Genomic DNA, 13,926 nt, shown 5'->3' on the forward strand with positions numbered 1-13,926 from the left:
AGAGGAAAGTCAGAGGCAACACGTCCACTATGTGGCTGGTACACAAAAGCATCCATAAAAGGGACCCTAAGCCTCCTTGTCTGTGGGCTTACTGAGTAGAAGTGGACCTGTGTTACACCCTGTGAATAGTGCTCAGCCTCTGCCGGCAAAGAGGGAGTTTAGCCTTTCGGCTTCCCCACCTCCCCCCTCTTTTTTTTTTCTTTCCTCTTTTTTCCTCTTCTTTAAGGAGCAATGAAAGGACTAGTCTGCTGCCACAGCCCTAGTCACTCCCCACGGATGACTGGAACAGCCGCCCACCAAAGGCAGCTCAGCGGTGGAGGAGGGGCCGGCAAGTGGCTCGGCTGTTGCTATAACAACAGTACCTCTGTCTCATTTCTTTTGAAAAATGAATTGCTGCTGGTGAGATGAAGCGGAGCAGATTCCCCTTACAGATGAAAGCCCCGCCGACAGCCTCAACACACTCTTGTTTATCTACTGGGTCTGTCACGGCGTGTCCGAGCGGCTCTGCCGAGAATTTCGGGATGGGTTGGATCAGACCATTCGGGTCCGCGCGTGTCTGCGTGGTTGCGTGCACAGCCTCTGTCCCCCTCCCTCTCCTCCAATCCAGAGTCATTTAAAAAGTCAACCTGCCAAAGTTTGACCTTTCCTTGCTCTGCAACTGGAGTTTCTCCAAAGGCATATAAAGAATAGCAAGTCCTTCTTCACTGTCTTCTGCTTTGGGGTAGAAAAGTGCTGTAAAATGGAGATCCATCAGCCAAGTATTTTGTGTAAATAAAGCTTAAGGCGTATGAAGCTGCAAGGGGTTCTATTTTAATATTTTCCTTTTCTTTTGATATTTTCCTTTTTATATTGTGCATCAGCGGTCTTCTGCTCCTAGACATAAAGCTCTCAGCTCCTGCTAGTATCTTCATGATGCATACTGTAAAACATGCACAAACTATATACTAGTACTAAGGGGAGAGAGAGTACTCTACAAGAGAATATTTTACTTCAGGGGTTGTTTTTATAGAGGGAAGAGCTAGTGCTGGGGTTTTAGTCTAAGAACCTGGGGAGTCCTGGTGGTGGCGAACTCTTTAGCAGTATATGGTGTATGATATTCAAACCATTCAAGAGTTAACATGATGATTGGGAATTAAATCAAGATACAAAAATAAATGTTTGCATTGAAATAATTTGATAAAAATATTTATGTGTTGCACCGCAAAAAGAGGAGATACATCTGTTGTTATGCCTCCAAACTTCCTCAAAACGCTGAAGCCAAGGTGCTTCTCCACCTGCAAAGGTTGTACCCAGCATATTGCCTTCCAATAATCCTTTCATACTAAGTTTCTGTCTACCTACAATTTTCCAATGAGCAAACAAAAAAATAAATATATTAGTACCTCTTAACCCCCCAAATCCTAAAGCCTCTGAAGAAGAATAATGTGGAACTACAAACTTTGAATAGGTTTAAGTTAATTTATTTATTTTTTGCAACAAGGCACCACTTCTGTGTGTTTCATATTGGATGCAAAATAGTTGCTATGTCAAGCTGCTTTTTGTTGTAATGCATGATAACATGATTGTTAATATTTATATACTGATCCTGCCTTTACTTTCACTAAAGTCACTGCACATCTGTACAAGGGGATATCAAAGTTCCAACATATGATGAAACTTTAGGAACTGATATTTTTAGGGCTGGTTATTTGCCACTAGATAGTTTTGAGTCTTTTGGTAAACATTCATGTATAAATAAGGTGATGGATTCAGGATAAATTAGTAAAGGGTGTGAAACCATGTGAAAGTCTGTAACTCTTACCAGTATTTTGTGAAGGATTTCTTCAATCTGTTGCAAAATGTATGGAGCCAGTTCACTTGTATTCCTCAGGAGATAATCACTCTCACTAATCCCTGCCTTGTCATTAAGGCAAGTTTTTTTCACATCTTTTCCTTATATGAACTTTACTTCATGACTAGAAGCCTACCACCAGGTCCTGTTCTTACATTAGCTCAACATTTGATCAATATGAACTCGGGGCAGAGGGCCATGACAAATTTTGAATATTTCTACAAACCCTATTTTCGTGTGTGTATGCCCATTGAACTTGGTCTTGAGTCACTTGCCATTTGATGAATGTTTTTGCAATGTGGAAGGCAAACAGGGATAATGACTTTGTGGTGAGATGGCTTAGGAGCTCAAATGGGTGATTTCAGCTGTAAATTGTGTGAGTAGCCCATTAGGGCCAACATTTAAAAATGCTGTTTAAACCCATTGTATCAACTGACCACCTGCACTTGAGGCCAGCTCCTGCTCTTTCTTTTCTTGCCCTGGAGCTGTGCTGCCATCCTTGTGAAGTGGTGCCATTCTGTATCGTCCTCTCCTCATCTCCAGGGTCTGAACCAGGGTTGTATAAAGATCAGTGACACAAACTCAGCTGCAGTGTTCTGTGGCATGCCACTTGCACTGGTCGAAAAGCAGCAGGGAGCTGTGATGCCATACACTGGTGTTCAGCTTAACATAGGCTTTTAGGGGAGGAAAGCAGCAGAGGTGAGAGCTGTATCATAAGTCTCCTTGTGGGATCTGATTTTGATCCTTCACACTACTCCTGGGTGTTGGCTTGCTTTCCATATGGCTGCTAACTTGCCCAAATTCAGACAATTACCACCCCTGGGCAAGCACCTCTTGCTCGTAGAGCTTTCTGCTGCCATGGCAAAGGGAGATGAGCTCTGCTGTGGGACATCATGTTCTGCAGCCTATGGCTGATAAATTTGATTATGCCAGGCCTTAGTCAAGAGAGTGCTGGTGCAGTGTGTGTTTCTGCCTGCATCTGCTGCCAGAACCCCATTCCCAGGCATCTGTGGAGCTCATGAGGTCAAGAGTGGCTGCGTTTGGGAAAGGAGTGGGAACCCAGTGGTGGGGACTTCACACACACGATGGGCAGGCCCAAAACAAGCTCACAGCCTTCCTGACCCCCAGATTGCTGCAGGCTTGTTCCCCATCACAGCCTACAGCACAGGGGAGAGGAACTTCTTGGTGCAAACCACTAGCCATGCTGTTTCTGTACCCCCAGAAACCAGGGGTGGGGAGAGATTCGAGGTAAAGCTCTTCTGCTCCAGTACCAATCAAGGAATTGATGGTCTGCTTAGACTCACAGACTTGCCTTTCTGCTTTGTTGTAAAGACCATATCTCTGCAGAGGAGCAGCTACATCAGTACCTCGGTGTCCCATACGGGTTCAGCTGTAGCTCCAGCAACGTATGAGTCGGCCATCTCCCTCTGCATTGGGTGCTGAAAGGAGGCACACGGGCCTGAAGGGAGAGAGAAGGGCACAGCCTTCTCAGAACCCCTCCCTCCAAAACCAGGACAAGACATGGATTTGCTCGCCTGTCTTACACATAGGATGAAAGGCGAACCAGCCCTCTTGGGATGGGAGAAATAAATGGGATCTGGATTGTGAGAAGAAAGAAGGTTGAGGACCTCTAGGTTAGGGAAGGGGTGGGAGCTACATGTCTGGGACTTTCATACCAGTAAAAATACTTTAAAATTTGATAAAATCTTTCAGTTTGTTGTATTCTATTGTTCTGGTATCAAGGATGCGAGTGTGTTCTGAAGGCGTTTGCTAGAGCTGTGACCTCTTTGCTTCCTCCCCTCCCCACTATTGTTTTTTGCCTTAGCTGAAGAGGGATGCTTTTTTTAGCCTGGTACGTAAGTGAAGGACTTAACTTTGCTGTGATAGGAGAGGACTGTAGCTTGTTACAGTTCTTTGCTATGCTTCTTTTAACCTGAATTAAAGCTTATGTTAATACACTAATTTTTTTATAAAATTCTTGTATTCTAATTTATTTGCTGTCCTGGAGACTTGTCTCGCTATCATTTCTGTTAGCTATTTATGTTTCACGTTAGCTCCTAACACACACCTAATTTCCTTTTTTTCATTATTTGGAGTTAACATCATGCAAAATGCTTTTTATATTCTAGGGTGGATATATTTTTTCCTCCCTTAAAACTGATTCTCAATATGTTTTGTAGCCAAGAACAGTGGGCTAATCAAATGAAACTATGATAATGAACTTTTTAAAAGAAATTTAGTGTCAACAACACATTACAAGTAATCAATCAATTGTATTGCAGGTATTTCTCAAGAAGCTTCCAGAAACTTCCACCAAAAAAATTTCAGAGTAAATAGTAAATTTTAGTGATTCCCTTTTTTTTTTTTTTTTTGGTCCAATATAAGATTCCTCTCTTTGTTAGGCACTGCATAAATCTCATCACTCTGTTAGGCACCAAAAAGTTGAATTAGCCAACGTGCTCCCTAAAATTCTGGTAGCTTAGAAAGCACAGACATTTTTTACAGTTCTGCTCTCCTATTCAGGGGAAGGTTGGGGGGGGTGGAGTGAGGGGTGTGGAGGTGTTTGGCTGTTTCTTTTTTTTGTCTTTTCAAATTGATTACGGCATAAGAATGAAATCAAAGAAATATCCCAAACAGAGCTTTTAAAACTTATTGTCACTGGTAGGCTTGATGAGGAGTATGTCACAGCGTTCGTGAGCACTTTTTTTTGCATCTGCAAATGGTTAATTTTTTTCTTTCCTCTTGTTTTTCTTTAAGCTTCAAGAGACAGTCAAAAGGAAGTTAGAAGGCACTCGTTCACCTCTCAATGGAGAACAGCAGAATGGAGTTTGCGATGGGAGCTTTTCTCCAACCAGCAAGCGGACAAGGAAGGATGTGCCAGGCATTGAGGCAATCAACAGCCTGCCCAATAATTTGCCTTTGCCTGCTGTTTCTCCTCTTCACCAGCTTGACATGAAAGCTCCCCTGCCCCTGCAGAACAGCGGAACTCACAGTAGCGGTCTAGAAGACTTGGGTGAAAATGGTGGGCTTTCCGAGATAAAGCTCCCTGTTAATGGCTGCAGTGAGCTAGATGATAGTTTTAACATCCTGCAGAACAAGGAGCTAAAACAAGAGCCTTTGGATGACTCCAACTGCATAGACACTTCTGAAACATCTCTTTCGAATCAGAACAAGCTCTTCTCAGACATTAACCTGAACGATCAAGAGTGGCAGGAGCTAATAGATGAACTGGCAAACACGGTTCCAGAGGATGATATACAAGATCTGTTCAATGAAGACTTCGAAGAGAAGAAGGAGCCAGAATTTCCCAGGCCTGCCACAGAGACTCAAGAGAGCGCAAGCGTGAAAAGCGACCCATCTCATTCTCCATTTGCTCACGTTCCACTAGGGTCTCCCCAGGTGAGGCCGTCTTCGTCTGGTCCTCCGTTTTCCAACGTCTCCACAGCCTCCAGCATAACTTCTGTGTCCAGCGCCCCACCAGCCCCAGTCCCTGCCGGCTCACCAGCAAACTGTGTTGTTCAGTCACCTCAGACTCCCAGCCAGGCCCACACCCCAGGCCAGACGCAGGCGCGCTCTGGAAATGGCTACCTTATGAACCCAGCAGCAGCCACCGTGGCGGGACCGGGGCCTGGGCCGGTGAACATGCCGAGCGCTGACTTGTCTCCAGCTGAGCAGCTCAAGCAGATGGCAGCCCAGCAGCAGCAAAGAGCCAAGCTCATGCAGCAGAAGCAGCAGCAGCATCCAAATCAGCCCTCAAGCTGGTCACCTGTGGGCCCTCCATCTAGTCCCTACGGAGGACCCTTCAGTGCAGACAAACCAAATAGTCCAATGATGTATCCTCAAGCCTTTAACAACCAAAACCCAATAGTGCCTCCTATGGCAAACAATCCCCAGAAGACCACAATTAATAACTACCTCCCTCAAAATCACATGAACATGATCAGTCAGCAGCCAAATAACCTGGTCACAAACTCCTTGAGCAAGCAGCCCAATATGCTTTCTTACGGCAACACCAAACCTCTGACCCATTTCAATGCTGAGCTGAGTCAGAGGATGACCCCACCAATGGCAAATCCCAGCAAGAATGCCATGATGCCATACATCCAGCAGCAGCAGTCCCAGCAGCCCCAGATGCAGGCTCAGATGGCGCACCTGAGCGAGGAACAGAAGCGCATGCTCATCATGAAGCAGAAAGGAATGATGAATCAGCCCATGGCATATGCAGCACTTCCTGCCCTTGGACAGGTAAGTGTGAGTTCACGGTGCGTGGGCAACCGAAAAGAGGCTGACACAAAGGCTTAGTGTCTCTTTGTGCAGTCTCCTCCACCCTCCTCCTCTTTTTTCTGGAGAATATGGAATGTCATTGCAGATGCTTCTTGGACTTTTCATGTGGTATTGGAGCTTGATCATATTAAGAAACAACTGAAATGATGTTGCATTATGGTTTGGACCTGTTGTTAATTCACTGAGGTTTTTTGGTTTTGGGGTTTTTTTCTGAACTAGCACTCTTTCCCTGTGTTTCTGCTGATGAGTGCTTAGGGCCACTCTGGGAAGTTTTGAGTCAGAAGTCACTCCGCCTTGGAAGGTTTGTTTCACTTTTTTCATAATGTAAGATTTGGTGGTTGTGGATCCCAAACCACTGCATGGCTTAGTTTCCACAGTGTAGTTAGCTTTGTAACAAAAAGACGGAGCAGCAGGTCCCTTCTTCTTGGGGTAGAGATGAAGCCAGCTTTAAACAGTGTATTTGGCATTTTGGCTCCAGGAACAAAAGAAGGACGTTTTGGATGCTGAGTGCCTTTGGTTTCCACTGGAAGAAGTAAGCACAACTGAATCCTTTTAGTGGTGCTCCAAACATGATCAGTTGAGGTGGTTTGTTCTTGCACTTTCAAGCTGTCTTTAGCAACATCAAGTATTTTATTGTTGCGAATCCTTTCATTGTTTGTGAGTCTTTAAGCAAGAGGCTAAAGCCATATTGGCTTGAGTGGCTTGGCATCACTGTCTCGCATGTATTCCATGCTAACCTCTGGAGCAGCAGTTGCCAGGTTTGGGAAACGCTTTGTAATGAGCTAATAACCAATTTGAATAATGATTATACTAATGCCCTGTCATCTCCTGGATCAGCTGGGTATTCTTAGTTGCACAGCCCCTGTAAAGATCTGCCCACTGGTTTCATAGAAAGGATCAAGAATAAATTTTCTGAATGTTGTTTTGAGAGTTTTCTAATTAATTAAACTTAATAATCAATTCCTCAAATAGGTGATGCCTTCACAGAAGTTATGTGCCACCTAAACATGTCAGGAATCCTGATATAATAGTACACTAATAAAATTATTGGTTGATGGTCTTAGCATAACAGCTTTTCACCAAATTAGCTGTTTCCACAACCCCTACAAGTAACATTTCTTTCTGAGCATGGTCTAACTGTGATTCACACTGTAATGCATGTAGAAATACAGCAAAATTTGTCAGTGCTTCAGCTTGTGGAGTTTGGGGATCTACCAACAGGGAGGAGTAGGAGCTTTGCCAGATCAGAGCCCATCACATATTATTTTAAATTAATTGCAAAACAGAAAGAAATGTTCATCTGCCTCCTGTTTTTGGTTCAGGGTGTGTGGTGACAGCTCCTTATATTAATTCTGCTTGCCTATTGCATTAGACATAGCTGGGAAGGCTTATCTAGAGAAATACTGCAATAATGACATGGAACTCAGACTGCAATTGGAGTTACAGATTTGTCAGGTTGCAATAGAGAGGCAGAGGATGTTTGGTCACAGTGCCTAGTGCTTTATCATCTTTTTCTTTTGTTTTTCTTAAATCTGTTGAACTCAAAGACCCAGCAAACAGTTGACAGGGTGAACTGTCTGTGTGAAAGAGTTAATGGCATCTCCTCCATTCCATGAGTTGAGAAATTCATGTTAATATCTCGCTGTAATTCCCCAGTATGAATGGGAAGCCAAGATTTCATATAGCTAATCTCACTCAGTTCCTTTTTTTTTTTTTAATGTAGGAAAAACTAGATGTTTGGATACAACTAGACATTCTTCCATAAAAAAGTCCAGATATTAAGTCATTTCTGTGTCATATAAAGAAGAAACTTAAGGCAGAGCCGTACTTCATTATATATTATGTGCAATTCACATTTATTGATCCAGTCGAGATGAGGGACTTCTTCCTTTCATGTAGGCGTAGAAAAGTTCCTTTGCTACTTGTGGAACCCACTTGCCTACACTGAAAGGATTTTGTTTGCTGAGGAAGGTTGAAATAATAGATTTCTAACCGTAATGTATTTCTTCCTTCTTTCACTCTCTGATTCCCTGAAAAGCATTTTTCTCTGGAAAATTGGAAAGCTTATTATTGTAAGATGTGTTTGATGGAACAGATTGTTTTTGCAAAAGTAGTAAAAATGTTATGTTGATATTGTTGAGTTAAACCCAGACTGATGCAGATTATCTGATTCTGTTGCTTACTGCAGGATGCTGATGGTCACATATGAAAAATAAGGAGATTTCACTCTTTATTTTGAAATACATTTCTGAATGTAAAGCGAATGTATCCTTCCGACAGTTTATAGTTTCTACTTTCATTTTAGTTTTGGGTTTTGATATGGGATTGTAAAAGTGTGTGTTAAACTATCATGCTGATTTAACAAATGACACGTAAGGGGAAAAAGAATCTACCTATTGCATCTCATGTTTAACAGTGACCATATATCTTTGTCAGGTTATTCTTACAAGGGCATATTTGAGAACCAAAAGCTGATTTAGGGAACATCAGACACGTACGTAAACACCTTGTCTTATTTTCAGTGTACTGCTGTAAAATTTAGATATAGCTTAGTTTCATGCACATGTACAGACACTAATTAAACCCATTCCCGTTTGTGCCTGAGGTTGTAATAGGCAGCATTTTTACGTGAACTCATTGCTTCAGTTGTTGAGCGTGTTTTAGCCAGACACACCACTTTTTCAGTCCAGCTGGGACCTTGCAAATGCTCTGTGGAGGTCAGCTGTCCGTGACTGTCCTATTAAAGTGCCAATGCTGGTGCTCTGGGTTTGTGTCTTGGGCATGCTGAGCATCACTGTGTACTCCTGTGAAGAGAGGTGAGCAGCGAGAGAGGAGGCCTTTCAGCTCAATATATCCATGAGTGGTTGGACAGGCAGAGTGCTAAATTAGCAGCTTAGCCAGCAGAACTAGTATCCAACGGAAGCAGGGTTTCTCTAAAGGCTCTCTGCACTGTCGGTGTTGAAACTCTTCCTGTCAGATGTGTTAGTCCTTTGCTTCTTTGTGTAGGTCCAGGGCTGGTACTGGCACTGCAATTGTAGCCCTGAACAGCTATTGCTGAAGGATCCATATGCCCTGAACCATTATGTCCTATATCTTATTCTATAGCTTGTTTCTCTTCAGTGAGCACTGGATGGGGTGTTTTTCCACAAAGCAGATACTGGTTTGGATTTTTGCATCGGGGATTTTTCCAGGGGTGGCAGTTGAAGGTAATTCTGATGTTTTTTTGTGGACTGAATATTAAAACTGTGGTCAGATCCAGACCCATCTATATCCATCAAAAGCCATGGTGGATCCTGACCCATCTACCTTCAGCAAGGCTCTGTCCTCCTGTGAGTGTTCCCTCATGCCTGACTGTTTTCCACTGGGTCAGGCTTATATTTAGAAATCCCTGCTCTTTGCCTTGTCCTAATACCCTGATCTGCCCTAAACCCAGTTGTTAGTTTGTGACTACGTTGCAGGTGTTGCCCTTTAGCCTCTTGCTTTTTCTGGGTGTTTCTTTCATTCTTGCTTAGCTGTAGCTTACAGGCTAAACCAGCAAGTAGATTTTCACAGGGCTGGTAACTTGTTAGGTATTTGAGGGATAGAGGTCCTCTGCTCTTCTAGTTTTCATGCACCAAGATGCAACAAGGACTTCATTATGTGATTTAAGAAATTAAAGCAAGCAAGCCTGAACCAACCTCCTTCTCTCAAAAATTAGAGAGCTCTTTAACCTAAAATGTTCCATTAAGTTTTTGAGGTGTATGTAAGGTTTTATGGGATGCACTCCTTTCTTTTTTTCTTTAAACCAAAGAGTAATTTCAAATTGAGGAAAAGTGAAAACATATTCTTTGGGAAATATCAGAATAATTAATTGTGCCTTTTCTAGGTTCCAGCTGTTCAGTATGCATGCATAATGGTAAGAGAAAAAAAGCAGCCCAATGGAATAGATATTGAATGGCTGAGACAGAATTTGATGTTTGGAGCCAAGTGTGCAAGTAATTAGAGTTCGAAACAAAACAGAATTCTCTGTGGGTGTAAGAAAAATAAAACTCTTTGCCTGCATGGGACTGTGAGGATGCTGCAATTATAGTTCCTACTGAAACCGCTAGTTATGTTGTTTGAAATCGAAGGGATGTGAATGAAGGGGAGAAATGACACCATCCTGCAAGAATATCTTCACTTTTTTTTTCCTGTCTTTTATTTTAATCTTACAAATTCAAGGTGTGTCATCTGCTCAGTCTGGTTTTGCTTGACAAAGATAAAGGGAGATCTGTGTCCAGAGAACATTTTCGAAACATAATCGTCGTTGTCCTTTCAAAGTGAAAAGGTGTGTCTGTCTCTGGAACTGTAAAAGAGATTTTACACTTTTTTTGAAGGTTATCTTTGGGGTAGTGAGAAAAAGAGATCATTGATGTTCTGCGATTTGGCCTTTTTTAAAAGCCTACCTGAAACTAAAGAAGAAAGGCTACAGATTTGTATTCACTGCGTGAAAGTGTGGCAGAGTCACAATTGTCTTACCAGATTTTAGGGGAGACAGGCTGGAATGGAAATAATGACAGAGACAGTGAGGATCACTTGCTGAACAGCCCACAGAGCTGTAGAGGATGCCTGTCTGTTCTATGTTTGACTTGTAGACACTGTTTTCCACAAGATGTAGTGCCTTCCTTTTACAAACGTCAAAATTTGTTCCCTGGAAATCAGTTTCCCATAGACTTTCAAGGACAAGTGGGTTAACAGAATGTGTTCAGATGGATTCTGACCATCTCACCAGCCAATTTGTAAACAGTAGCCTGGCCTTCTTACCATTCCTGCTATCATCTGCCCATTGTGTTGAAAAGAGGCCATGTTAGCATAAATCACTAGAAACAAATGTTGGACAGCACTCAGCTAAGGTCGGATCTCCATGGAATAATCCTAAATCCCAATCTGTGGCTTAATCTTAAAAACAATTTTGTTGGTATTTCCTCATTTTGTGACCCGTGATTCAGTACTTATTAATCTAATACAAACTTTGTTCATTTCATATGGTAATGTTTTTCTTCAATACCAATTTTTTTCTCTAGTCTAAACATTGCAAAATCAAAGTATAAGAGCACTGCTCCCGTGCCCCAACCAAACTAATCATCCTATCATAAGAAAACAGGAATAGGCTGCCAGGGAAGTGATTGATTCACTACCCCTGGTGGTATTTTAAAAGACATTTAGATGTGGCACTTGGGGACATGGCTTAATAGTGTACTCAGCATTGTTGGATTATAGGCTCTTGGAGGTCTTTTCCAGTCTAAATGACTCTATGAGTCTATGGACACCATACACAGATGTCTTTGGTGAAATCTACTTTCCTGAAAGCGTGCTGACCAGTATTCCCTCTGAGTCATCAGAGCTGAAACTAGTTCTTCCATTGTTTTGCTGGAGACTATGTCAGAATAATGGGTCTTTTCCTCTTTAAATAACACTGTTGTAGTGGCAAATCTTTGGTTCATAGAAACTTCTGCACTTGTTCAAGATTCATTAGAATACATTGTTGTGTGATTTTCTTCTTTTCTAGTTTCTCAAAGACCCATAGTGTGAGTTATTCACATCTATAAGGAAAATGCACTACATTACTTTTAGAAGCAGATAATTTGTATTACTGACTGCACCAAGTGTATACTAGATGTCCCCTATTTTACTTTTTTTTTAAACACTTTTCCTTCCTACATCATCTCAACTGCTACATAAAGAGCAGTTTGTCCTGTTATTTAGTGAGGCCCAATAGTTTGATAATTCAGTGTGTGCCAATCAACTCTCCTTCAGTTTTATTTGTTATGACTCCAGTTATGATGCACTGTGATTTTGAAATGCCTATGGCCAGTAGCAGTGTATTTTTGTATAAAGTGCTACCTTTTCCTGGTGTGGGGTTTTTCAGGGGTATCTTTCCAGTCTCGTGACCCATTCCAACCTGCTTTCAGCAATACCAGCCATAACCCATTTCTTATTGTCCAAGAGCCTTTCTAACTCTTCATGTTCATTGTATATGCTCCTAACATTAATATAGAGATGGTGTAAAGCTGTTTTCCTTCCCCCTGCTTCAGTGGTTGGGTAAGCTGACGACAGCATTGCTGAACATACTGGGATGTTCCCACTATGCTCTCCCCAATGCTGTGCACTTCCGTGGGCTGGTGTGCTGCCCTGTGAGCATCAGCATAACCAATTTAGCACAAAAAGGCTGATGCTTTCAGCACTAGACAGTGACTGAAAGATCCACATAACCTTTTCTTCTTATAACAGTGTTCTCATGTTCCCTGGAAAATCAAAAGCCCTCCTCACTGTCCTAATTCCTCAAGCCGGGTGGTCACCTCCCTGAATCAACATATTCACTGTGGGAAAGCTTCAGGACAAACCCAGTCACCCACTGACACCTCTACGCTTTGTGGATCTGGAAAAGTGTTTATTGCAAACTAGAACCTGTCGTATTTTGATGTAGACAGTGAGTTCAGCTTGTGAGTTGGACACTGTTATCCTGCATTTTTATTTTGAGAGAAGACTTAATCCAAAGACAAAGAGTAAGGTTCCCATCCTCAGGAGCACTTTGTCTATTTACCCTCTAGTGCCTCACTACTGGATGCCAGATCTTGCAGAGTACTTATCTGAGAATTTTGGTGTGACTTGGTCTGATCTCTTCCTCTCCAGTCTGTGATCTTGCATGGTCCAGCCATGATGCAGTTTGAATCATAGCTTGTACTTAGATAATACTTGAGAGTTTTAAATGTTTCCCTGTGTAAATTCTCCAAGTCCATGACTGTCCTTAACTTTACCTTTTTCTGGAGTGTAGACATTTGGAGTACTTCTTGCCCCTATATTCATTTTCCTTCCATAATTCCCAAGTTTGCCAGTTTGCTTCTCAGCATATCAAAAATATTAATCTGACCTTAACTTTACTGGAATCTATATTCCTATGTTTAAATTCATGAATATATAAGTCTGAATGTCTTAAATGTCAACTCATGCCCCATAACACTGGTGGTCGGAAAAACTCAGAAATTCTAAAATTGCTTTGAAATCATGAGCTCATAAAATTAATACATGTTGGGGGGGGGGTAGTTATCTTCCTGTTTTTTGAACTGCTAGGATTCTTGGTTTCCAGCTATTCTTTATCCATCTGGGACAGGAGTTTGCTTTTTAAAGTAAAGCTTTGATTCTCCCTTACCCCTTTGACTCTAGAATATGAAAGTGAAGGGAAAACATGTCAAATTATAAATCTTACAATGGCATAATAAATTAGTGTAATACTGGGATTTTCCTTACCCCATTTCAGTCTCGTTCTGTTCTTATGGCACCCAGCTGCACCATTAGGGTTATGGTGCAACTCCAAACCTCTTACTTGGAAGCTTCTCTTTGGTTGTGCTTGTATTTCTAAGGTGTCACATAGTCCTTTTAGAACAGACACATCAGAAAAACAAATGACACTGTTTCCAAATTACTATCTGTACTGAATACACAGGTGAAGTAATTGCTCAGTGTATATCAAAATTCCTTCATTTGCCACCAACAAGGAGGTTGTATGTGCAGTGGATTTACTACACTTTGCAGTTCACAGCAGTGATAAAATCAGTAGGAGCTCCTGACCAGATTTAACAGTACAGATCCAGGGCCAAGGAGATCTCTACTTCATCTGTCTTTCAGAGGCACAAGGAAGATCTCTTCTTCCTTCTCTTCCAGATTTCATGCTGACCACACTGAAGTTGGTAGTCAGCTTTCCTTTGCCAGTAATGGGAGTCAAGCAAGCCTTGAAACTAATTTTGGAAGAGAAGAGGCTTGTCTAGAAAGGCTGGGGAAGGCTTTGCAGCCAT

The 13,926-nt window shown here is 42.1% G+C and overlaps 1 protein-coding gene across 1 annotated transcript in view; it reads left to right on the forward strand.

Moving 5' to 3' along the window:
• The first annotated feature begins 3,575 nt into the window (after nt 1-3,575).
• MAML3 (mastermind like transcriptional coactivator 3) overlaps nt 3,576-13,926 on the forward strand; it is a 102,965-nt gene continuing 92,614 nt past the window's right edge. Inside the window, exons 1-2 of the mRNA XM_027652719.1 lie at nt 3,576-3,581; nt 4,589-6,076. Of these exons, the coding sequence (XP_027508520.1) occupies nt 3,576-3,581; nt 4,589-6,076 (1,494 nt within the window). The remainder of the gene's footprint in view (nt 3,582-4,588; nt 6,077-13,926) is intronic.

This window comes from Corapipo altera, unplaced genomic scaffold (assembly GCF_003945725.1).
Source record: "Corapipo altera isolate COAL_440 unplaced genomic scaffold, ASM394572v1 69, whole genome shotgun sequence".
Lineage (NCBI taxonomy): Eukaryota > Metazoa > Chordata > Aves > Passeriformes > Pipridae > Corapipo > Corapipo altera.